The 26,971-nt window shown below is 45.7% G+C and overlaps 1 protein-coding gene across 3 annotated transcripts in view; it reads right to left on the minus strand.

Annotated features, from left to right (window-relative positions):
• Positions 1 to 26,971, minus strand: part of PTPN5 (protein tyrosine phosphatase non-receptor type 5) — a 74,080-nt gene that overhangs the window by 34,196 nt on the left and 12,913 nt on the right. For all 3 annotated transcript variants that reach the window (XM_073604125.1, XM_073604123.1, XM_073604124.1), the window contains 2 exons: positions 9,192 to 9,381; positions 4,125 to 4,220 (listed from right to left, as the gene is read on the minus strand). In XM_073604125.1, the coding sequence (XP_073460226.1) occupies positions 4,125 to 4,220; positions 9,192 to 9,350 (255 nt within the window). In that variant the 5' untranslated portion in view covers positions 9,351 to 9,381. The remainder of the gene's footprint in view (positions 1 to 4,124; positions 4,221 to 9,191; positions 9,382 to 26,971) is intronic.

Genomic DNA, 26,971 nt, shown 5'->3' on the forward strand with positions numbered 1-26,971 from the left:
GTTGCCACCTTTTCTTCGGGTCAAACCCGAACACTTTAGCGGCGCACAGCAATCTTTTTTTATAGTATAAACTATATATATATTTTGAAATTGAAATAAAATTTCTAATCAAATGAAGGTAATCGCAAGAGCTCCCCTTTTACATCTGAACTCATGCACTGTAAGGGGGGACTCTGCAGACTCTGACATAAGGGATGCTCTGGGAACCCTGATCTAAGGGGGGAACACTGAGAACTCTGATGTACGGAGAGGACTCTGTTGTAAGCGGGAACACTGCGGCCTCTGGTGTAAAGGGGAACTCTGATGTAAGGGGTGCTCTGAGAACCCTGATTTCCCTTAGTGTACTCACTCAGAGGCAGGAGAGAGAAGAGGAGAGACTTCAGTCACAGACAGGGATGGATGGTGAGCTCACTCACCCCCTGGTAGTCAGCACCTCTCATCCAGATGTAGCCGAGGCTGCTGGACTTCAAATTTCTGGCCCCCACTTTCCTTTTCTGAGGCACAGCGCCCTGGGATTGAAGAGTTGAGCGCAGTCGCAGAGGGGTAGGGGCGGGAGGAAGAGGAGCAGATCAAGCCCTCTCTCCTCTCCCGTTTGTGTGTGTGGGGGGGGATTGTTAGTGATGGCTTTTGGGCAGCGTGATAGAGAGTATAACAGACACTCTCGGCTTAAACAACTGCAGCCAGCAACCCTGCTGGGAAGCCATAGTCCGGTCTGAATAATGTGTCCGGGTTTCAGGCGGTCTGAAACCCGGACGTATGATTCCAAATCTGAACTGTCCAGGTGAATCCCGGACAGGTGGCAACCCTAGTGCCTATGCTTCTGACAGGAGGTCGCGATGACCGCCGGGCGCACGCGATCACGGGCACGAGAGGCAGAACAGGGACGTGCCTGTGTAAACACACAAATCCCTGTTCTGTAAGCTGAGGAGAGGCAGATCGTGACTTCCTAGTAGCGAGGAACCACGATCTGTCATCTCCTATAGCCAGTCCCCTCCCCCCACAGTTAGAACACACAGTCAGGGAACACAGTTAACCCCTTGATCGCCCCCTAGTGTTAACCCCTTCCCTGCCAGTGACATTTACACAGTAATCAGTGCATTTTTATAGCACTGATCGCTGTATAATTGTCAATGGTTTCAAAAATGTGTCAAAAGTGTCCGATGTGTCCGCCATAATGTCGCAGTCCCGATAAAAATCGCAGATCACCACCATTACTAGTAAAAAAAAAAAAAATAATAATAAAAATGCCATAAATCTATCCCCTATTTTGTAAACGCTATAACTTTGTCGCAAACCAATTAATATACGCTTATTTGCGATTTTTATTACCCAAAATATGTAGAAGAATACACTTCGGCCTAAACTGAAGAAAAAATTAGCTTTTTTAAAAAAAAATGGAGATATTTATTATAGCAAAAAGTACAAAATATTGTGTTTTTTTTCAAAATTGTCGCTCTTTTTTTGTTTATAGCGCAAAAAATAAAAAACGCAGAGATGATCAAATACCACCAAAAGAAAGTTCTATTTGTGGGGAAAAAAAGGACCTCAATTTTGTTTGGGTACAACATCGGACGACCGCGCAATTGTCAGTTAAAACAACGCAGTGCCGAATCGCAAAAAAATGGCCTGGTCTTTGAGCAGCCAAATCTTCCAGGGCTGAAGTGGTTAAGTGCGTTAGCGCATTGTGGTGCCATTTTTTTTTTTGCACTGATGGCAATGCAGATCCAATGCTGCATTTTGGTGTGCTGCATTGCCAAAAATGGTGCATGCCCATTTTGTAGGCAGCTGCTTGTCTGTACCAGTGGTGGCTGGTGCATACCTCCCCATACCTCCCAACATTTTGAGATTGGAATGAGGGACACCTACTAGCAAACGTATGTAGGCATAGGACACGCCTCCTGCCACACCCCCTTAAAGGGGAAAAAAAAAAAAAAAAAAGGTTAATTAAACCCACGAGTGCTTTTTTTTTACCACTACTATTCCTTTATATTGGCTTTTAAAATTGAAAAATGCAGCAATTTAGAATTTAGATGAAAGGTTTAGCACCGGGAAACACTTTTTGAAAGATAAAAAGTACATTTTGTATACAACTCTATAAATCAGACCACAATGGGGGACAAATGAGGAGGAATGAGGGACAGAAGGACATTGCTCCAAATCAGGGACAGTCCCTCAAAATCAGGGACAGTTGGGAGCAATGCCATACCTCCCAACATTTTGAGATGGGAATGAGGGACACCTACAAGCAACACATATCTAGGCATAGGACACGCCCCCTGCCACGCCCCTTAAAGGGGACATAAAAAAAAAAAAAAGGTTAAAGCGGAGTTCCACACAAAAATGGAACTTCCGCTTTTCGGAACCCTCCCCCCCTCCGGTGTCACATTTGGCACCTTTCAGGGGGGAGGGGGGTGCAGATACCTGTCTAAGACAGGTATTTGCACCCACTTCCGGCATAGACTCCCATGGGAGTCTATGCCTCTTCCTGTCCCTCCGCGCTGTCTCCTGGGAAACACACAGCTCCCAGGAGATAGCGGGGACCAGTTACGATGCGCAGCGCGACTCGAGCATGCGCAGTAGGGAACCGGGAAGTGAAGCCGCAATGCTTCACTTCCTGATTCCCTCACCTAGGATGGCGGCGGCAGCTGCCGAGAACTGAGCGGGTTCTCGGCGTTGCCTGCCAACATCGCTGGACCCCGGGACAGGTAAGTGGCCATTTATTAAAAGTCAGCAGCTGCAGTATTTGTAGCTGCTGGCTTTTAATATTTTTTTTTTTTGGCGGTTTAGGTGGACCCCCGCTTTAATAAAATCCACAAGTCCTTTTTTTACCACTAATATTCCTTTATATTGGCTTTTAAAATTAACAATTGCAGCAATTTTTGGATTTTTGGATACTTGGATGAAAGGTTTAGCACTGGGAAATACTTTTTGAAAGATAAAAAGTGCATTTTATATACAACTATATAAATCAGACCAAAATGAGGGACAAATGAGGAGGAATGAGGGACAGAGGGACATCGCTCCAAATCCGGGACAGTTGGGAGCTATGACAAACCTACGGACCCGATCTTGTTTGTAACCTGGGGACTGCCTATTCTCATTTCCACACAGGATTTCTATTATTTCTAGCCTACTCCTATTACTCTGAGTGATCTTGAAGTTTGTAAACTTCCTTTGTGAAGATCCCCCCACAATGACTTCATTGAATTCTGGGACACGTAGTCACTATGACCTGTAGTTAGGCACTTCTGTGTTTCACATTTCATAGGACCTGCCTTCTGAACTACAAAGGAGCTGAGAGGAAGAGTGTCAGGAGGCGGAGTCAGTACAGGAATTATAGCTTGCAGGCAGCAAGGTACCATGGGATATGTAGTCCTTAGAAATTGAGGAGAAGCTGCAAAGCTTGAAGGGAATGCAGGAAGTCGTGGAAAGAGATGGCCAGCAGACAGTGGACACCCGTAGTTAGATCTCCCTACTATAGGTCCTGGCTCAGTTCCTGCCTATCTCCAGTACACAGCCCACTTTGGGGTGTGCTAACGCTTCCTGTTGCTTTTCCCATATTAAAAACAAATGGACAAAAAAAATAAAAATAGATCTTAGACAGGTATAGAGTGCAGGCATTCACAAGTGCCTACATGTACTTGCAACAGCTTTTGGTTCCCCCATTCTGCCTAAACATAATATTGAATATTCACTCTACGCTCATTAGAACCAAAATGAATGGTTGGATTCAATTCGGATCCTTTGTTATGCTGTTACATTATTTCAGATCCTTTAAACATTAACAAAAGACCCAAACTATCGCATAATGTCATCTGGATGAATACGAATACATTTTTTGTTGTCGTCATAATTTCATTCGGATTAGTTGAAATTTGTTACTATTGTGATTTGGAGATTCAGGTACATCTGAATCTCCAAATTTCATTCGAATTTCGATTCAAAACCCAAACAAACCACACATTTCGAGGAATAGGTTTCTGCAAGTGTTTGGAAAGTTTAGGTTGGCAGGTCAAGTTTTCAAGGTCTGATTCTTTCTATCCATAGTGATGACATAATGACTGGGGGCGTGACAAAAGATGTATCTTGTGCAGAATGTCTTCTAGAATACACGTTTGACTCACCATGGTACCGATGAGCGCCGCAACAAAGAAGATGATCACCAACACAAAGCCAGACATCTCGATTTTCCAGAATCCATTTTGCAAGGTTGTTAGATCCTAAGAAAATGAATCAGATAGAAAAAAATAATTGCTTTAAAGCATCGCTAACCCCAAAAATAAAAATTGTATATTGTAGCATATCAATCAGTGGATGTGGTGGCTGCATTCGTATTCTTTTTTTTTCAAGCTTTTATTCCTTTATTTTTATGTGGTGATCGGCCAGTAACACACCTCCTGTCTTAGGGTGGCTACATTCTCTCCTCTACTGTATCTATGGAGGGGCAAAGTAGCCAGCCTTGGACAGCAGCATTTTCATTCACCCTAGGTTCACACCTATGCAGTTTTTAGTGCGTTTTGCAGAAACACACTACGGTCCATTTAACATGGTTTCCTATGGTACACATTCACATCTATGCGTTTTGCAGCTGGTGCGTTTTTGGAAAGGGTCAGGGACTTTTTTTCCCCCGTGTTTTGCGTGTAGTAGACTTCAGCCTAGGTTCACACTGAATGCGGGTTTGAAATTGTACGAGTTCAGCTGAAACTAGCAATTCAGTCCGATTTCGGGGGGCGATTTGAGAGACATCTGTGCGGGTTCATGCACAGATGTCTATTAAAATAGTCCCTGAAGTTGCCAAAAGTAGTACAGGAACTATACGGATAGTGCCGTTGCCGGCAATAGGTTTGGATTTGGCATGCGATTTGACTTGTCAAATCGCATGTCAAAGTGGCCTATGTGAATGAAAGCTCAATGAAATCACACCAGAAACGCATGTGTTGTGTTTGTGATGCGATTTTTGATATGTTTTGCGCTGTTTATTTTTCTGTTTAATACTGTATATAGCTGGTTGCTAAGGAGGGGGGCCGGGAAGCCAACCGCTTCGTCCTTAACAACCGATGAGTCATCAGCTGTCAGCGGGGTTCCCCGCTGACAACTGAATGTAAAATAAAAAATTGTGAAAAAAATGGCATGGGGTCCCCCACAAGAATCCATACCAGACCCTTATCCGAGCATGCAGCCTGGCAGGTCAGGAAAGGGAGGGGAAAAGTGAGCACCCCCCTAAACCATGCCAGGCCGCATATCCTCAACATGGGGGGATGGGTGCTTTGCCCCCCCCAAAGCACCTTGCCCCCATTATGATGGGGACAAGGGCCTCTTCCCGACAACCCTGGGCTGTGGTTGTCGGAGTGAGCAGGCAGGGGGCTTATCGCAATCTGGAAGCCCCCTTTAACAAGGGTTCACCCCAAAAAGCAGTGAAATGTAAAAAAAAACAAGAGCTAGTTTTTGACAAGTCCTTTATTAAAAAAGAAGCCCCGAGCTGTATTCAACCCGAGCTGACTTTTCCCGGAGCTGTCTTCTCCCGGGACTGTCTTCTCCCGGGACTGTCTTCACCCGGGACTGTCTTCTCCCCGAGCTGACTTCTCCTGGAGCTGTCTTCTCCCGGTGCTGTGTCTTCTCCCAGAGCTGTCTTCTCCCGGTACTGTCTTCTCCTGGTGCTGCCTTCTCCCAGAGCTTTCTTCTCCCGGAGCTGTCTTCTCCCGGTACTGCCTTCTCTCAGTGCTGTCTTCTCCCAGGGCTGTCTTCTCCCGGGGCTGTCTTCTCCCGGGATTGTCTTCTCCTGGAGCTGTCTTCTCCCGCTACTGTCTTCTCCCTGTGCTGTCTTCTCCTGGAGCTGTCTTCTCCCGGGGCTGTCTTCTCCCAGGGCTGTCTTCTCCTGGTACTGTCTTCTCCCGGGGCTGTCTTCTCCCAGGGCTGTCTTCTCCTGGTACTGTCTTCTCCTGGGGCTGTCTTCTCCCGGTGCTGTCTTCTCCCGGTACTGTCTTCTCCCGGGGCTGTCTTCTCCTGGAGCTGTCTTCTCCCGGGGCTGTCTTCTCCCAGGGCTGTCTTCTCCTGGTACTGTCTTCTCCTGGGGCTGTCTTCTCCCGGGGCTGTCTTCTCCCAGTGCTGTCTTCTCCCGGGGCTGTCTTCTCCTGGTGCTGTCTTCTCCTGGGGCTGTCTTCTCCTGGGGCTGTCTTCTCCTGGTGCTGTCTTCTCCTGGGGCTGTCTTCTCCTGGTGCTGTCTTCTCCCCGAGCTCTCTTTTTGTGCTGTCTTCTTCCTCACCACTAGTTACCTGCTAAAAACAAGCGAAAGGACGCTCTTCTTCTTATATAGCCATGGGGCGTGGCCATAAGATGACGTCACCTGTAGAGACAGCCCCTTGTGACGTCACGTGTTGTCCAGGAGACCACGGCACCAGGAGAAGACGGCGCTGGGAGAAGACAGCACCGGGAGAAGACAGCTTGGGGTTTCTTTTTTTATAAAGGACTTTTCAAAAACCGGCTCTTGTTTTTTTTTAACATTTTGGGGTTTGGGGTGGAGGAACTTGGCTGGCCTGCACAGAGTCCTGACCTCAACCTGACAGCTTTGGGGTGAATGAGAGCGGAGACTGCGAGCCAGGCCTTCTCGCCCAACATCTGTGCCTGACCTCACAAATGCTCTTCTGGAAGAATGGTCAAACATTTCCATAGGCACACGCCTAAACCTTGTGGACGGCCTTCCCAGAAGAGTTGAAGCTGTTATAGCTGCAAAGGGTGGGCCAACTCAATATTGAACCCTACGGACTAAGACTGGGATGCCATTAAAGTTCATGTGCGTGCAAAGGCAGGCGTCCCAATACTTTTGGTAATATAGTGTAGGTCGCTAGTTGGCCAAACGGGGGAATTGATTCCTATTCTGCCTGAATAAATGCACACCATTAGCCTCTCCGTTGATTATTTTCCCCCTAATGTACATTGGAGAGCGGAATAACATAATACATTTAGGATAATTGAAGCTGACCTGGAAAAATGTATTACCTAGGGCGAGAGGTGGAGGACTCCGCACAAATGACATTAATCAGCCCTCGCCGGTCGGGATCTGATCTTATTTGAATCATAGGTTGCCTTAGAGGCGCCAGATGGTCTATTTTGTAAATCTCATTTAGAATCTTCTGGAAAATGATAAGGCTTTTCTGTACCCCCCCTCCCCATCTCACCACGGAATCTCTCCACCGCTGCTAATGGCGGCGTAGTCTTACATTCCCGTAAGTGAATTACATTGTAGCAGAGCTGTTTGGTGTAATGCGCTGCGCTCGGCTATGTTCACGTGCAGCACAGCTGTTAGGCTAATTTCCCAGAAGTCTGGACTAAATGACATTGTTTCATTACAGACGCACAGTCATAGTAGAAGGAGATCGCAGCGTGACGCAGATTCAAGGGACCGCTCGCACCAGTGGGTGCGTTCTATGGCTCTTATAACAGGTGCGTGCGCGTTGGAGTGCGTTGTGTGAGGGCGACGTGATGTTTTGTTACAGCGAATCGCAGTGTTTTTACTTCTTTTTCTCCTTCTTTTGACTTTGTTCACACTTGCTCAAAATACTGACGCTGAGCAAATGCTCCTATAGCGTTAATGTGAGTTGTTCGATGCGTTTGATACACATTTAAAGGCACGTTAAGAATGCTCCCGAAACGTCCCATGCGCGTTCGAGGTGCATTAACGGAGCGTTAAAAACGCACCCCGGGCGCCTGTTTTTGAACAAGGTCTAACATATCGCAAAAGCATGCTGGCGCATTTATGGCGCGTTAACTTAGACTTGAATGGAAGGCGTTGAGATGCTTCAACTCCTTCCAGACTCTACATGTAGCTTCACTTTTGAAGTGTGGTGACGCGACACGACGCAACACAAACTTTTCATGTTTTGATAATGTGAACAGCTCTGTGCTCTGTCCATATCATCAATTGCAGACTGCTATACGAGGTGTTAGAGGGGCGTTAAAAAATGCACCACAAACGCCAGCTTTTTGGTTTCACACGGGCTTCAGCTTGTATAAAAGCCGTGTGAACAGCGAGCCTTTTGCAAGATTTGTTTAAGCTTTAAAATTACCATTCAGCTCCAGTTTGTAATTTGCTGAACACAGATTCTAACGGAAGTGCTGATTGTCACTTTAAACAAACTGCTAGCGGGCTTAGGCAGACTTTCAACAAGCTTCGAGGAGTTCTGAAGCCTGCTAGCAGCTTGTTTAAAGTGGCAATCAGCGCTCTATTATCATTTGTGCTCAGCATTTACAAACTGGAGCTGAGTGGTACTGTAAAAGCTTCAACAAAGCTCACTGAAAGCTTTGCCCCTGGTTTGCCAAAGCTTGCTGGTCACACTGCTCTTATATAGTGATGGGCTCGGGCGTGTTTGGATCGAACCTGCCAGAAAGCCGTCTCTGCACACCGCCAGTCATAGGCAGTGAGGCATTTCTGGACGGGCAGCTGCACATACACATGCTGCCTATGATTGGTGGTGTGCACTGCCGGCTTCCTGGCAGGGGTTTGATCCAAACACGCCAGAGCCCATCGCTAAAGCCCGTCGTGTGAAACAGGCATAAATACCAGTGTGTGCCAAATGTGTAAAATTAAATTACCAAAAACCAAATTAAAGTAAGCATCACAGCATATGTAAACGTGCATGCTTAACTGCCTGTTTTTACCCCCCCGGACACCTGTGTGAACAAGCCCTAGCAGAAAAAAATAAAACAGTAGATTTAGCTGCAGTTGCAGTGATTCACTTCTGCCACTAGATGTCCTCAGTCTTTTAGACTCAATGACAGCCAGCATCATAAAACCCATCTCCTCTGACACAAGGCTGTCATGGAACAATAGTTTTGGGAATTTTATAACAAATGAGATGGGTTGAAACTCTCTAGCTAGAAGCACAGACGAGACTCTAACTCTTTTCACTTCATAAAAACCAGAAAAAAAAAATTGCTCAGGCTGTATTGTTTATATTATACTGTAAGTCAGTGGTTCTCAATATCGGTCCTCAAGTACCCCCAACGGGCCATGTTTTGGGAACTTCCCTTAGATAAAATAGCTCTTATCAATACCATGTCGTTGATATACATTTAAAGCAGCTGTGCAAAGTAAAGAAAAACCTGAAAACATGGCCCGTTGGGGGTAGTTGAAGACGGAGGTTGAGAACCACTGCTGTAAGTGACTTGCGAGTTGGATTGCATTGCTGACTTACCAGTATCTGTGAGAGTACAAGGAGGCAGATACTGCCCCCAATGGTCAATATATTCCAGAGCGCGGCCCAGCTATACTGCCCATCGCCCGCCACATCCTGGGAATGCTCCATCCCGGCCTGCAGGTGCTGCTGGTCATCTGCCTCATCCACGGAACCCATGTCTGCTGGGAAGGACCTGTCATGGATGGACCTAAAGGGGGAAAGCATCAATTAGCATCACACAGAAAGACCATTAAAAGTGAAGGCCCACGTTTGAGCCCCAGGTCATACATTTCATAAAGTCATAGCTGCTCCCATTGTTTTGACTTACAAAGAACTCAAAGTCCCATCATTTCAGATCTTTATATAATTGCGAATCCATGGTGTAGATATCATTGTGTTCGCAGAACGTGATGGAGAAACCAAGATTTTACAGCGGTCAACAGAACAGAAGGTGTGGGAAAATCTCCCAGCTGGGGATACCTCAATTAAGAGGAATCTCCCTTCAATTTTTTTGAGATTTCCTTTTATTTCCTGTTGTGTTTCCACAATTCCACAATAAAAACAAAAAAAATAAAACTCTTCTCTAGTCTATCCAAAATTAAAAACTACTCTTTACAAATTTAGAGTAGGCCTTCAATTCCTGGCCTGGAGATTCAGCAGGTAGTTAGAGGAGATCCCTCTAAAGTGAATGCACTTAGAAAGGTGTCACAGGAAATGGTCTTCCCGCTACATTTCCTTCCATGAATATGTAGTCAGGTTGGCCCCCTGGCTTTTTTTAGGGGTTTGTGTGCTGCTACATGGCTGTGGAAGGGGCCTTGTCCCCCCGAAAAGCATCCCCTCTTCAACTGCAGTCATTTGGGCATCACCTTAGCTGGAGTTGAGTTTGGATATGCTTGTACCTTCTCATGTGTGTAAGTATGTTTTTGCCATTTTTTATTAAATAAAATTTGGTGCTTGTAACGTATTAGGAGTTTGCGCCCTCCTGTGTCTCTTTACAATGGCTAAGGAAAGACTGCAAAGCCCAGTTTTCTGTCTCCTGCTGGTGGAAAGGACAAAGGGCTGGAAGATACAAAAGAGCGATGTTAGGAAGCCCTACAGATGTTCCCTGCACTTCTAATTTCCTAGGGCTTGTTTACCCTTGAGGTTGTGAGGCAGTAAAAATATGCAGTCGAGCCAAGCTGTTACCATTACACCCCCCCCCCGTGTGGTTGTGGCAGGAATTAAAACCCCTGTCATGTACAGCGGGTACTACCACCCGCCGATCAAAACCCATTCAAGATCCGTGGTGGGGGGTTTAGGGGGTTAAAACTGGCGATGAGCAGGTGACATATCAACTCTTCACCACTTGTGGAATACCTATGATAGTGATCAGAATGTGGATGGCTTTTCAGAGACGCATCAGTCCTTGCCACATGTGTAAACAAGCCCTTACTGATAGGAACAATCGAACATGGTTCCCTCATCACCCGCAATGGAAAAACAAAAATGAAAGGATAGTGGGAAAATAAGTAAGGACAATTAGATGATGCTATCAACTATTTATTAATTGTATGGCGGGTATTGCATTGTTCTTTTATGTTTTTCATTGATTTTGGACTACTGGGTTTAATTTCGCTTATATAATAAACTTGGTGAAGATTTATTCACTTTCTGGTTATTAGAGGTCTAGGGGGCACTCTTTACGTTAACATAGATTTAACCTGAACATATGGAAAAGCTTCTTCCCAGTAAGAGCTGTGAAAATGTGGAACAGACTCCCTCAAGAACTAGTTCTGGCCAGCTAGGTAGATTGTTTTAAAAATGAGCTGGATGTATTCCTACATGCATGAAATATGACTGGATATTATTATTTATGGGTAATAACACCAGAGATTGTTGAAACATCCCAGGAAGGAATTTTTTCCCCTTGGGAACAAATTGGATCATGCTTTATAGGGTTTTTCCTCTGCATAAACAGTAGGTATAGGGTTATATATATTGACATTTTCTACATATGTATTTTTTTTGTATTGGTTGAAATACCGTATTTATCAACGTATAACACGCACTTTTTTCTCCTTAAAATCAGGGAAAAATCGTGGGTGCGTGGTATATGCCGAACCGCTGCCTCGGAGGGGAAGGAGGGAATGAGCGCTGCCGAAATAAACAGAACTCAGTGTACCGTGTACTCGGCTAGGCTCGGCTCCACTCAGCTCCGCTCGCAGTCACGCCCAGTCCCCCCTCCTAGCATTTACGTCCCACCATTGGACTGGTGTTGTGTCCATCACAGGAGCCGGACCAAGGGGCGGGACTGGGCGGGACTGCGAGATGAGCCAAGAGGAGCCGAGAGGAGCCGAGTACACAGGACATCCGGCTCTGTCTATCTCGGCAGCGGTAACATTTAAAAATGATCATGCTGCAATTTTGGGCAACGCTGCAGATGGACACTGTGTTGCAAGGCTGCAGATGGACACTGTTGGGCAAGGCTGCAGATGGACACTGTTGGGCAAGGCTGCAGATGGACACTGATCATTCTGCAATGATGGGCAAGGCTGCAAATGGACACTGGACACTGAGGCGATTCAGTTCGCAATTGCAGCGCTATACAAGTCATATACAAGTCATACAAGACAATTCATTCTGCAATGATAGGCAAGGCTGCAGATGGACACTGATCATTCTGCAATGATGGGCAACAGGGCCGGGACAAGGGGTGGGCAGGAGGGGCGGCTGCCCTGGGCACTGTGGTATCATCTGAGGTGGGGGGGCACCACAAGGAGATTGGGGGAAGGGGATTTGTGTTGGAAGGGGGAATTTGGCAGAGTGGCAGGGAGTTTTATTCTAGTTGGGGGAATTTGTGTGTGGGGGGGGGACTGTTAAGAGTGATTTAGGAGGGTTTGTGTTGGGAGGGGTGATGGGGGGGGAGAAGATTTGTGCTGAGGGGGGGATTTTGGGGTAGAAGAGTTGTGCTAAGAGAGGGGGTTTCAGCAGGGGGCAGATTTGTACTGGGAGGAGGGGGAAATTATGCTTAAACTTAATGCTCATACATCTTGGGGGGCGCAGTTTGATATGTTCGCCCTGGGCACTAGATGACCTTGTCCCGTCACTGATGGGCAAGGCTGCAGATGGACACTGATAAGACTGCATTGATGGGCATTTAAAATGCAAGTTTTTTTTCCTTAAATTTCCCTCCTAAAAGTTTTTTTCCTTCTAAACTTGGGGTGCGTGTTATATGCCAGCGCGGGTTATACGCCGATAAATACGGTAGATGAATTTGTGTCTTTTTCAACCTGACTAGCTATGTAACTATGTGAGATTGGGGTGGGGGGTTCTAGAGGATGGGAAAAGTCCTGGAGGCAAGCATGGAAAGAAGTGACGAGGAAGCTAGAGAGCGAGAGGTCTTTGGAGGAGTGAAGTGGAAGGTGGAAGGTGGAATAGAAAGGCTCTAGACAAGTCCTGGAGATGAGCATGCGACAAGGAGGCTAGTGAGCAGGAGGTCTTGAGAGGAGCAAAGTGAAGGTTGTATGTGGAGGCTCTGGAAAAGTCCTGAAGGCAAGCATGGGATGAGGTGATGAGGAAGCTAGAGAGCAGGAGGTCTTGGGAGGAGCGAAGCAGAAGGTGGAATAGAAGTCTCTAGAGAAGTCCTGAAGGTGAGCATGTAACAAGGGGGCTAGAGAAAAGGAGGTCTTGGGAGGAGCAAAATGGATGGGAAAGGCTATGGAGAAGTCCTGGAGGCATGTGTGTGACAAGGAGGCTAGAGGGGAGGAGGTCTTGAGAGGAGCAAAGTGGAGGCTCTGGAGAAGTCCTGGAGGCAAGCATTCGGAGGAGCTGACAAAATAGTTAGTGAGCAGGAGTTCTTGGGAGGAGAAAAGCAGAAGGTGGAATAAAAAGGTTCTAGAAAAGTTATGGAGGTAGGTAAGCATGTAACAAGGGGGCTAGAGAGAAGTAAGGTCTTGAGAGGAGCAAAGTGAATGGTGGGTGGAAGAGACTCTGGAGAAATCCTGGAGGTGAGCATAGGTGGAGGTGATGGAGTAGGACTCGAAAGCAGATTGACTTGGGAGGAGGGAAGTGGAAGGTGGATGGGAAAGGCTTTGGTGAAGTCCTGGAAGCAAGTGTGTGACAAGGGAGCTAAAGGGCAGGTGGTCTTGAGAGGAGCAAACTGGACAGTGGAGGCTCTGGAGAAGTCCTGGAGGCAAGCGTGGGAGAAGCTGATGAAAGAGCTAGAGAGCAGAAGGTCTTGGGAAGAACAAAGCAGTAGGTGTAATAGAAAGGTTCTAGATAAGTCTTGGAGGTGAGCATGTAACAAGGGGGCTAGAGAGAAGAAGGTCTTTAGATAGGCAAAGTGGAGGGTGGATGGAGGGGGCTCTGGAGAAATCTTGGAGGCAAGCATGAAAGGAGATGACAAGGGAGCTCAAGAGCAGGAGGTCTTGGGAGGAGAAAAGTGGAAGGTGGATGGGAAAGGCTCTGGAGAAATCCTGGAGGCAAGCGTGTGACAAGGAGGCTAAAAGGCAGGGGGTCTTGAGAGGAGCAAAGTTAATGGTGGATGGAAGAGACTCTGGAGAATCCCTGGAGACAAGCATAGGTGGAGGTGATGGAGGGGGTTCGAAAGCAGATTGTCTTGGAAGGAGGGAAGTGGAAGTTGGATGGGAAAGGCTTTGGAGAACTCCTGAAGGCAAGCGTGTGACAAGGCAGCTAGCGGGCAGGAGGTCTTGAGAGGAGCAAAGTGGACTGTGGAGGCTCTGAAGAAGGCCTGGAGGCAAGCATGGGAGGAGCTGACAAAAGAGCTAAAGAGCAGGAGGTCTTGGGAGGAACGAAGCAGAAGGTGTAATAGAAAGGTTCTAGAAAAGTCCTGGAGGCGAGCATGTAACTAGGGGGCTAGAGAGAAGGAGGTCTTGAGAGAAGCAAGGTGTATGGTGTATGGAAGAGGCTCTGGAAAAAATCTTGGAGGTGAGCATAGGTGGAAGTGATGAGGGAGCTCGAAAGCAGAATGTCTTGGGAGGAGAGAAGTGGAAGAAGGATGGGAAAGGCTTTGGAGATGTCCTGAAGGCAAGCGTAGGACAAGGAGGCTAGAGAGCAGGCGGTCTTGAGAGGTGCAAAGCGGAGGGTGGATGGCAGAGGCTCTGGAGAAGTCCTGGAGGCAAGCATGGGAGAAGATGACAACGGAGCTAGAGAGCAGGAGGTTTTGGGAGGAGTGAAGTGGAAGGTGGATTAAAAAGGCTTCAGAAAAGTCCTGGAAGTGAGCGTGTGACAAGGTGAGCATGTAACTAGAGGGCTAGAGAGGAGGAAGTCTTGACAGGAGCGAAGTGGACGCTTTGGGTGATCTTTTGATGTGAGGTTGGTGATGTAGATTAGGGCAGAGTTGTGGATGGCTTTGTATGTTATTGTTGACATTTAGAATTTTAATTGACATTGTAAGAGTGCCATCCCCACTGTTGGCTGGTGGTGGAGTTTCTGTGGGGGACAGCTCTGAAGAAGAGGTGATGTCACAGTGGCGGCCCGTCAATAGGGGGCACTCGGGCGCCGCCCCCCCAAAGATGGACACTAGAAGCTTGACTGAAAGGCTTCATTGGGAGGTGTTTCTATTGTAAACAGGGCATGGGCCATGCATCCTGTTTACACTCCCAGTTCCACTCTACATCAAATCATTCATGATTCCATTCCACCCTGTTGCACCTGATTGGTGGGTCCGGAGGACGGTAGGCGGGGTTTTTACACGGAGCCGTCACTTCCGGTTTCCCCACCACTCAGAGAGCATGGCCTGATGGATTGGACAGTAAGCTAAGCTACTTAGCTAAGCAGCACCAACCGTCCTTCTCAGTGCCGCCTGCAGGCCTCAACTGGACATGGAGGATTGATAATGTTGATGATTTTCCCAGCACTGACAGCCGCCGCTCCGCATAGGCATACATTACCCAGCTTCCCCACTTCTCTCCCCACCAGAGCAGCCAATGCAGACTTGGCCGGGCATAATCACGTGGCTGGAGGAGCAGGGAGACTGAGAGAGATAGTATGAGGATGATCCTTGCTTCTGCCCTGTAGTCAAACTGTACAGCTACAGTCAGGTTCATAAATATTGGGACACCAACACAATTCTAATCTTTTTAGCTCTATACACCACCACAGTGGATTTGAAATTAAACGAACAAGATGTGCTTTAACTGCACACTTTCAGCTTTAACTTGAGGGTATTTATATCCAAATCAGGTGAACAATGTAGGAATTACAACAGTTTGTATATGTGCCTCCCACTTTTTAAGGGACCAAAAGTAATGGGACAATTGGCTGCTCAGCTGTTCCATGGCCAGGTGTGTGTTATTCCCTCATTATCCCATTTAAAAGGAGCAGATAAAAGGTCCAGAGTTCAATTCAAGTGTGCTATTTGCATTTGGAATCTGTTGCTGTCAACTTTCAATATGAGATCCAAAGAGCTGTCACTATCAGTGAAGCAAGCGTTCATTAGGCTGAAAAAACAAAACAAACCCATAAGAGAGATAGCAAAAAAACATTAAGTGTGGCCAAATCAACTGTTTGGAACATCCTTAAAAAGAAAGAACGCACTGGTGAGCTCAGCAACACCAAAAGACCAAGGAGACCACGGAAAACAACTGTGGTGGATGACCGAAGTATTCTTTCCCTGGTGAATAAAACACCCTCCACAACAGTTGGCCAGATCAAGAACACTTTCCAGGAGGTAGATGTATGTGTGTCAAAGTCAACAATCAAGAGAAGACTTCACCACAGTGAATACAGAGGGTTCACCACAAGATGTAAACCATTGGTGAGCCTCATAAACAGGAAGGCCAGATTAGAGTTTAAAAAAAAAAATCACAAAGAGTACCGCGCTGTCAAAAAAAAAACATGAAAAAGCAGCCAACACGACAATGTAAATAAAATGGTCAAAAAAAGGAGGGGGAGTGCAGCACTATAAACAAGTAAAAACCAAGAATGTCATTGTCGGCAATGATGTCACAATAAAAGAAGTGAAATAATATGTGAACAGTGACATAAATATACAGTAAATAAAGTGACATATGACCAGTATAAAGATCAATAAAAATAAATGTCCATATGTGATGAAAAGGGACCACATATAATGGTGAATCCCTGTGGTGAGTGATCCAAAACAAGCATGTGACGATCATTAAAATCTTGAGCAGACATCAAAGTCAATGATGAATAACCATGAAAAGACCACCACCGAAAGTACTAGTCACTTACCAGAAAGATTGGACTTGTACAGGTGTACACCTGACAAGCCAATCAAGCTTGGAAGGTAACCAATGAGGCACCAATTCAATGTATGGAATACAGTGTCTGGATGGACGTTCTGTTGAATTCAGCAGAGTAGACACAGCTTACATGCAGATGCAAATTAGCCAAACCATAGATAAAGGAAAGAGATAGGGCACATAGGGTAATACTGTATAGGATATTTATTCCAGATAAAATCATAAGTATTACACTTACATTTGCCAATAGGAATACAAGCGCTTGAAAAAGAGACAATAACTGTGGACCAGCAAGAAATTCCGACGCGTTTCGCCTAAACAGGCATCATCTGGGGTCTGACCCAGAGGAACTGCTCATGATCCAAAGCATACCACCTCATCAGTGAAGCATGGTGGTGGTAGTGTCATGGCGTGGGCATGTATGTCTGCAGTTAAAGCACATCTTGTTCATTTCATTTCAAATCCATTGATTAGAATTGTGTCGATGTCCCAATATTTATGGACCTGACTGTATATATACACCCACATCTTCCTTCCTGACTGTATATGGAGACCTTCCTCCATCATCACTGTGACTGCAGAAGTGCAGATATACATCATCTGTCCTGTTACTATGTATATAGCAGTATATCTGCAGTCAGTGATGATGGAGGAAGGTCTCCATATACAGGAAGCTTCCCACCAGCTTTCTTCCTCTATATGGAGACCTTCCTCCATCATTACTGACTGCGGATATACATCATCCGTCCTGTATACAGCTATATACATAGTAATAGGATAGATGATGTATATCTGCACTTCTGCAGTCACAGTGATGATGGAGGAAGGTCTCCATATACAGTCAGGAAGGAAGATGTGGGTGTATATAGCTGTATAGTTTGACTACAAGACAGGAGGAAGGATCATCATCATACTATCTCTCTCAGTCTCTCTGCTCCTCCAGCCGTGTGTATACCCTTTCTGTGATGCTAGGCTGTATACCCTATCTGTAATGATGAGCTGTATAGCCTATCTGTGATGCTGGGCTATTTACCCTATCTGTGATGCTGGACTGTATACCCTATCTGTGATGCTGGGCTGTATACCCTGTCCGGTGATGCTGGGCTGTATACCCTGTCCTGTGATGCTGGGCTGTTTACCCTATCTGTGATGCTGGACTGTATACCCTGTCCTGTGATGCTGGGCTGTATACTCCTGACACTATGGGTGGAATACAGGGAAGGGAGTGGGTGGATTCGATAAAGGGTGGGGCTTATGGGAAGTGGGAGGGGTCAAAAAGGAAGGATGGGGTCTGGCACCCCCCTTCCTAAAACTTCACCAGCCGCTGTATGCCCTGTCCTGTGATGCTAGGCTGTATACCCTATCTGTAATGCTGACCTGTATACCCTATCTGTAATGCTGGGCTGTATGCCCTATCTGTAATCCTGAGCTGTATACCCTATCTGTGATGCTGGGCTGTTTAACCTATCTGTGATGCTGGACTGTATACCCTATCTGTGATGCTGGGCTGTTTACCCTATCTGTGATGCTGGACTGTATACCCTATCTGTAATGCTGGGCTGTATACCCTGTCCTGTGATGCTGGGCTGTTTACCCTATCTGTGATGCTGGGCTGTATACTCCTGACACTATGGGTGGAATACAGGGAACGGAGTGGGTGGATTCTATAAGGGGTGGGGCTTATGGGAAGTGGGAGGGGTCAAAAAGGAAGGACGGGTCTGGCACCCCCCCATCCTAAAACTTCACCAGCCACCACTGGGTGACGATTGCTGCTATCTATGTATAGCTGAGCGAAAAATGAAAAAATATATATATAACAGGAGATCTTCAGTTAAAACTTTTAATAAAACATGTTTTAAAAGGAAAAAAAAGAAAAAAACCCAACAGATTGATGTGCTCAGGTGGTATTCAGTACAGTCCAGCCTCAGTGGTCTTAAAAGCCAACGTTATATGCAGAAGGTGACAGTCCCTAACAATAGCAAGCTGGAGGCATGAATGGGAGGATTAAAATAAATGTTCTTTTCCTCCGTTCAGGACGATGCTCACATAGCGGTTGACTATTCACAGTGTACACACAGGAAGGCAGGAGATGCTTCTCTCTCTGTCTCTCCCTTCTCCTCTGCACGGTGACTCATAGGAATATATTTGAATTCTGGACATGTGCGCAGTCTGCGTGGGGAAGATGGAGTGTGGGCTGGAGAATTGTGTGTAACTGCATCCAACCACGGAAAGATACGCCGCTCCTAATAATGTATGCATCCTTTTTTTTTTTCTCCCCGTACAGCAGGACCGGATCTGCATCACTGGAGTCTGGAGGTTCGGAAATGTTGGCACCATATGCCCCCACACACACACACACCACCCATCCTCCATCTAAAAGCTGCTTACGCAGAAGCCATTCCTCCTAACTTTCCGAGATGGAAAAGAGAAACACTTCTGATTAATGCTGTCATTATAGTACAAGCATGGTTCCAAATCTCTTATTACCATGTCCTTGTACATTATGAACCCTCCTTAAGGTTCCTTCACACGTGTGGCTAGGGGGGCAGTAAAACCAGGCGGTTGATCTGCGGTTTACCGTCTTTCAACCACCCGCCTGAACCAGGGTATGCATCCACTCAGGGCTGTACATGTGCTGCGGCTGCAGCAAAAATTAAACAGCATGTTACCACCAGTGCCGGGGCAAGCTCATCTATAGCCCAGGATGAACATGCCAAACTGCAAACCCCCCCACCTCAAGATGTATGAGCATTATATGTTAGCAACCCCCCCCCAAAGAAAATTGAGAACTAATCTGTATGCTTACCCCATAAGCATAAATTCCCCCTCCTCCCACGACAAATCCACCCCCCTGCTGAAATCCTCCCCCCCAGTACAAATCTTTGTCCCTCCCATCATTTCTCTCAGCGCAAATCCTCTCTCTCTGCAAATCCCCCTGCGCAAATCGACCCCCCAATAAATCACTCCTTCTAGCACAAATTTCCCCTCCTAGTACACAACCCCCCCCCCCAATCCAAATTTACGGTTCTGCATGCTAAATGTGACCTATTTAAGTGAATAAAGCCAGGCCGCAACCCGTCTGCAGCTGCGTGCAATGCAAGTGAATGCAGTGCGGTGGTGCAGACCACTCGCTCGGCACTGCCGCCATTCCTCATAGGAATGGCGGCAGTGCCGAGCGAGTGGTCTCCTGAGGTCAGTGTGCAGAGCGGAAGCTGCTCACAGAATCTGAGCAGGAGCCAGAAGGTCCCAAATATCACTGTAGTAGTGATTTTCAGGTTCCCCAGTGGCATTCCAGGTATGTAATATGTAATAAGAATACTTACATTGTGCCAAGCTGGACCAATACAAGTATGCAATAAAGATTATATCTGGAGTTCAAAGATGTATGAAGGATATGTTACCTCCTTACTGCCTGATTCAACCATGTAAATGCTGCACCACCGAAGAAGTGGGCGGGGGGGGGGGGGATTTAATAAAACTTGGGCACACAGAATCTGGTGCAGGTGTGCATAGTAACCAATCCGCTTTTAACTTCAGCTTGTTCAATTAAGCTTTCACAATAAAACCTAGAAGCTGATTGGTTGCTATGCAGAGCTGCACCAAATTCTGTGTGCACCAGTTTTAGAAAATCTCCCCCCTGGGGTTCAGAAGAATGGTACTCCAAAGCATGGTTTCCATCAACAATGGTACACTAACACATCGGGTCCCAGAACAATTTTACACAAACACCTGGGGTCCCAGAACAACAGTATGCCAATGCAAGAACTCCCAGAAAAATGGGACGCTAACACTTGGACTCCCAGAACAATAGTACACCAACACTGAGGTTCCCAGAACAGGGATACATCAACACTTGGGCTCCCAGAACAATGATACACCAACACTTGGGCTCCCAGAACAACGATATGCCAACACTTGGGCTCCCAGAACAAAGATACACCAACACTTGGGCTCCCAGAACAACGATACGCCAACACTTGGGCTCCCAGAACAATGGTACACCGGTACTTGGGCTCCCAGAACAATGGTGCACCAACACTTGGCCTCCCACAAGAATAGTACACCAACACTGAGGTTCCCAGAACAGGGATACATCAACACTTGGGCTCCCAAAACAATGATACACCAACACTTGGGCTCCCAGAACAACGATACGCCAACACTTGGGCTCCCAGAACAAAGATACATCAACACTTGGGCTCCCAGAACAATGATACGCCAACACTTGGGCTCCCAGAACAAAGATACATCAACACTTGGGCTCCCAGAACAATGATACGCCAACACTTGGGCTCCCAGAACAAAGATACACCAACACTTGGGCTCCCAGAACAACGATACACTAAGACTTGGGCTCCCAGGACAATGGTACACCAGCACTTGGGCTCCCAGAACAATGATAAACCAACAATTGGGCTCTGAGAACAATGGTACACCAACACTTAGGCCCCCAAAACAATTATACACAAACACTTGGGCTCCCAGGACAATGGTACACCAACACTTGGGCTTCGAAAACAATGATACACCAATACTTGGGTTCCCAGAACGATGATACACCAACACTTGGGCTCCCAGGACAATGGTACACCGGTACTTGGTCTCCCAGAACAATGGTACACCAACACTTTGAGTCCTAGAACAATGCTACACAAACATTTTTGGTCTCAGAACAATTATATGCCAATATTATGGTTCCCAGAATAATGGGACACCAACGACCTGGAGGATGGGATAAACAGTTCAATCTCTGTATTTGCAGACGATACTAAGCTAAGCAGGGCAATAACTTCTCCGCAGGATGTGGAAACCTTGCAAAAAGATCTGAACAAATTAATGAGGTGGGCAACTACATGGCAGATGAGGTTCAATGTAGAAAAATGTAAAATAATGCATTTGGGTGGCAAAAATATGAATGCAATCTATACACTGGGGGGAGAACCTCTGGGGGAATCTAGGATGGAAAAGGACCAGGGGGTCCTAGTAGATGATAGGCTCAGCAATGGCATGCAATGCCAAGCTGCTGCTAACAAAGCAAACAGAATATTGGCATTAAAAAGGGGATCAACTCCAGAGATAAAACGATAATTCTCCCACTCTACAAGACTCTGGTCCGGCCGCACCTAGAGTATGCTGTCCAGTTCTGGGCACCAGTCCTCAGGAAGGATGTACTGGAAATGGAGCGAGTACAAAGAAGGGCAACAAAGCTAATAAAGGGTCTGGAGGATCTTAGTTATGAGGAAAGGTTGCGAGCACTAAACTTATTCTCTCTGGAGAAGAGATGCTTGAGAGGGGATATGATTTCAATATACAAATACCGTACTGGTGACCCTACAATAGAAATAAAACTTTTTCACAGAAGAGAGTTTAACAAGACTTGTGGCCACTCATTAAAATGAGAAGAAAAGAGGTTTAACCTTAAACTACGTAGAGGGTTCTTTACTGTAAGAGCGGCAAGGATGTGGAATTCCCTTCCACAGGCAGTGGTCTCAGCGGGGAGCATCGATAGTTTCAAGAAACTATTAGATAAGCACCTAAATGAACGCAACATACAGGGATATACAATGTAATACTGACACATAATCACACATAGGTTGGACTTGATGGACTTGTGTCTTTTTTCAACCTCGCCTACTATGTAACTATGTGACTATGTAACACTTGGGCTCCCAGAGCAATAGTACACTGACACTTGGATTCCCAGAACAATGATACACCAACACTTGAGCAATGATATAACAATTGGGCTCCCAGAACAATGATACACCAACACTTCGGCCCCCAGAACAATGATACACCAACACTTGGGCTCCCAGAACAATGATAAGCCAACACTTGAGCTCCCAGAACAATTATACACTAGCAATTGGGTTCCCAGAACAATAGTACACCAACACTTGGGATTCCAGAACAATGATATACCAACACTTGGGCTCTGAGAACAATGATACACCAATAATTGGGTTTCCAGAAAAATGGTACGCTAATAATTGGGTTCCCAGAATAATGGTACACCAACACTTGGGCTCCCAGAACAATGATACACCAACGCTTGGGATGCCAGAACAATGGTACACCAACGCTTTGAGTCCTAGAACAATGGTACACAGATATTTGGAGTTTCAGAACAATCATACGCCAATATTAGGGTTCCCAGAACAACGGTACACCAATACTTGGGGTCCCAGAACAATGGTACACTAAAGTCACTGTTTTATTTATCTTACATGACATCCAATCTACAATTTTTCAGACGGCACATGGGAGACTTTGAGGTCAACTGAGCTGATAAGATCAAAATGTACCTTTTTGGTCATAAGACCAATTGCATAAGCCAAAAACTGCACATCATCAAGAACACATCTCCACCATGAAGCAGGGTGGTGATGGTGGTGGCATTATTTTTATGGGATATTTCTCTGCAGCCCCTGGAAAGCTTGTGAGATAAAAGGTAGATTGAGTACAGCAAAATACAGGGAAATTGTGGCAGAAAACCTGATACAGCCTTCAAGAAACCCAAGCCTACGGAGAACATTTGGCTCCCAGCAAGACAATAACTCAAAGCTACACAAGAATTACTTGCAATATTAATGTCCAGGGTTGGGCAATATCAAAGTACATATCTGAATCCAATAGAGAATCTGTGACTTGAAAAAGGATCTTCACTCTCGATCCCCATGGAATCTGAGCATAAGAAGTTTTGCAACAAATAGTGGTTGCCAACCTCAGTCCTCAAGTACCATCAACAGGCCATGTTTCGGGATTTTCCCTCAGATAAAATTGCTGTCCTAAATACCAAGCCATTGACATTGTTTTATAGCACCTACGCAAGTTGAAGGAAATTCTGAATTCTGATCTGTTTGGGGAACTTGAAGACTAAGGTTAAAAACCAGCGGCATAGAGGAAAGTGGAAAAATTGCAGGATCAAGGTGTGATAAGCAGATACAGACCTATTCACATAGACCTGAGGCTGTAATTTCTACTAAAGGAGCATCTACTTAATACTAGCATGAAAGGAGCATGTTCTCAATGTGGACCTTCACTCATATCTGCATGAGCACTGTTTTCTCTGTGCATGTGCAAAGATGGGCTGTTATGGAACTTCCAAAACTGCCATGTTTGCGCACACGTGCAAAATTTCCCTTGCGTGTGTAGATGTGTCAAACTCCTCTGCCAGATTCCAAGGGCCGGGAGGAGCCCTTCAGCACATTTGCGCATATACCAGATGTAGCAAGGTCCCAGGCCTCCTTTGATCTAGTGAGAACCTCCAGGGCCAGGGATGGCTGACATCCTTCTGTATATAGGAGGGTTGTGAGGCATTGTGGGTGCAGAGTAGTTAAAGTTATTGGGCGCCAGACACTTCTTGAATGCAAAAGAAAGTTTATTTCGCTTAACAAACTTTTTGGGGGAGAGAGGGTTAGGGCCAGGACACCCTTAGGTAGTTGTAAGATTAATTGGCAGACTCAGAGACTTCAATAAGAGGACAGCCATGCAGAGAAAGGCATCCAGCAAGACGCCACATCTGCATGTGCAGGAATGCTGTCTATGGCAACAGTCTTTAACAGTTCCTAACAGAAATGTAACAGTTCTTTCACTATCACTAAAATCACTCCTTGTGGTTCTTCAGCCCACTGAGCTCCCGGTCACTCACTAGACCCACTGATTCACTGCCACTGAATCCCTTGAGCTTCTCCAATCTTCACAGTGGTATCTTCCTCAAGCATCACCCCCACTTCTCTGCTCGGTCCCTGGCTTAACACACAAGGCTGCTCTGCAAGCGTCACCTCCGCTGGCTGGGTCCCTGGCTTGATACCCACTGAAGTTTCTTGATTCTTCAACGTCCCCGGTTGGTAAGAATGCTGCTCCGGTACTTGCTTCAATTACTGACTGTGGTCCCTTGTAAAGGTGGTTGGTCCCTTACTAGCGACAGCTTCCCCTCTACCTCCGACCACGACAGGTTCTCCGGCCGACAGAACCGTCACCTTTGGTTGGATTGCAAGCCGCAGTCCCAACCCTGCACTTCTCTCTTGCTTCTGGATAGGCCCTAAGCCATCCTAGCAGCCAGATGTGCCCGTAATTGGCCCAATCTCTGGCCTAGCAGCCTGGGCAGTACAACACACGTCCACCCAGACAGGCGTCCAGGTGGCACAGAACACAGATCACCTGACTCCACCCAAATATATAGGTTCTCCCAGCAGGCCAATGGATTCCAGAAAACCCCCTGCCCATTGGCTGAGATGCCCCACATAGCCATAACCTGACCTTGCGTTGCCCTTCTCCTATCTAGTACAACCAAGTACCCGGCCACCTAGTGGTAGAAGAGAAAAGTTCAACAAGGCCAAACTTAAGGAGAAATCAATATATCTCTAGCAATCAACCAGGATAACTATTCCTGGCAAGTAAATTTGTGAGGAGCAACCCTGCCTAAACTCCAGGGTACTACACAGAAAAGATGAAAATGGCAGTGCCAGTGGGGGAGGCAGAGCCATACAAAAAAGACTGAAGTTCCTCTTTGGCAGTTGTGTGTTGTTTTTTATTGTAATTACTTGTTATTCCTTTGCAAAGCTCTGTTATTCCTTTGATATTGAAGAGTTTATTTCTGTTGATTAGTGGAAAATGGGATATATATAAAAAATATATACAACAGGTAAAATAAGTATTTAACACATCACCATTTTTCTAGGTAAATATATTTCTAAAGGTGATATAGACATGAAATTTTCATCACATGTCGGTAACAACCCATGCCATCCATACATACAAAGACACCAAAGCAAAAAGTTCAGAAAGGAAGTTATGTGTAATAAAATGGAATGATACAGGGAAAAAGCATTGAATACGCTAACAGAAATGAATTTAATACTTGGTACAAAATCCTTTGTTGGTAATGACGGCTTCAAGACGCCTCCTGTATGGAGAAACTAGTCGCATCTGTTGCTCAGGTGTAATTTTGGCCCATTCTTCCAGACAGTCTTCAAATCTTGAAGGTTCCGTGGTCCTCTTCTATGAACTCTCATCTTTAGTTCTTTCCATAGATTTTCTATTGGATTCAAGTCAGGTGATTGGCTGGGCCATTCTAGCAGCTTTATTTTCTTTCTTTGAAACAAATTGAGAGTTTCCTTGGCTTTGTGTTTGGGATCATTGAAATGTCCCCCTCGTTTCATCTTCATCATCCTGGTAGATGGCAGCAGATTTTTATCAAGAATGTCTTGGTACATTTTTCCATTCATCCTTCCTTCAATGATATGAAGTTTGCCAGCACCGTATGCTGAAAAACAGCCCCGCCCACACCATGATGTTCCCACCTCCAAACCTCACTGTTGGTATGGGGGATGTTTTTGGGGTGATGTGCCATTTGACCTCCAAACATGGTGTGTATTATGGCATCCAAAGAGTTCCAATTTTGGTCTCATCTGACCAGACTATATTCTCCCAGTATTTCACAGGCTTTTCTTAATGTTGTGCAGCAAACTTTAAACAAGCTTCAACATGCTTTTTCTCCAGCAATGGAGTCTTGTGTGGTGAGCGCGCATACAGGCCATAGCGGCTGAGTGCATTACTTATTGTGTTCTTTGAAACAATTGTACCTGCTAATTCCAGGTCTTTCTGAAGCTCTCCACAAGTGGTCCTTGGCTCTTGGACAACTCTTATAATTCATTTCACTCCTCTGTCAGAAATCTTGTGAGGAGCAGGTGGTTATGGCCAGGTTATGGTGAAATGATGTTCTTTCCACTAATGGATTATGGCCCCAACAGTACTCACTGGAACATTCAGAAGTTTAAAGATCCTTTTGTAACTAATGCCATCAATATGTTTTGCAAAAATAAGGTTGCAAAGGTCTTGAGAGAGCTTTTTGCTTTTACCCATCATGAGATGTTTCTTGTGTGACACCTTGGTAATGAGAAACCTTTTTATAGGCCATCCGTTGGGACTGAACCAGCTGATATTAATTTGCACTGACAAGGGGCAGGATTGCTTTCTAATAACTGATTTCAGCTGGTGTCTTGGCTTTCCATGCCTTTCTGCACCTCCCTTTCTTCCTGTGTTCAGTACTTTTCTCAGTGTCATTCCATTTTATTACACATAACTTAATTTCTGAACTTATTTGTTTTAGCGTCTTTGTATCTATGGATTGCATGGATTGTTACCGAAATGTGGTGAAAATTTCATGCCAATAGCACCTTTACAAAAATATTTACCTAGAAAAATGGTGACGTGTTCAAGACGTATTTTACCCGCTGTATAGATACGATATGTAATGTATATATTTAGTACTTGTATATTTCTCTGTCTTGATTATGTCATAAACTGGTGAAAAATTCTGAACGCCCCCAATAGCCTTCCTTCCACAAGTAACTAGTTCTGTAGTTACAAAAAGAACTATAAGCAGCGCTCTATGGGTAAGCTCCAAAGTGTAGTAGTCATAAAAACAGGAACTTGTAACCATGGAATGATGATCCAACAATGTTTATTCCATCATAGATATGATGAGCTGATGCAAAGTCTAAAATGAAAGTCTAAAAATCAGCTGGGAAACAGGTATAAAAACAATGAAGTCATGGACAGATAAAAGTTATTCAACGTTACCAC

This window comes from Aquarana catesbeiana, linkage group LG11 (genome assembly GCF_042186555.1).
Source record: "Aquarana catesbeiana isolate 2022-GZ linkage group LG11, ASM4218655v1, whole genome shotgun sequence".
Lineage (NCBI taxonomy): Eukaryota > Metazoa > Chordata > Amphibia > Anura > Ranidae > Aquarana > Aquarana catesbeiana.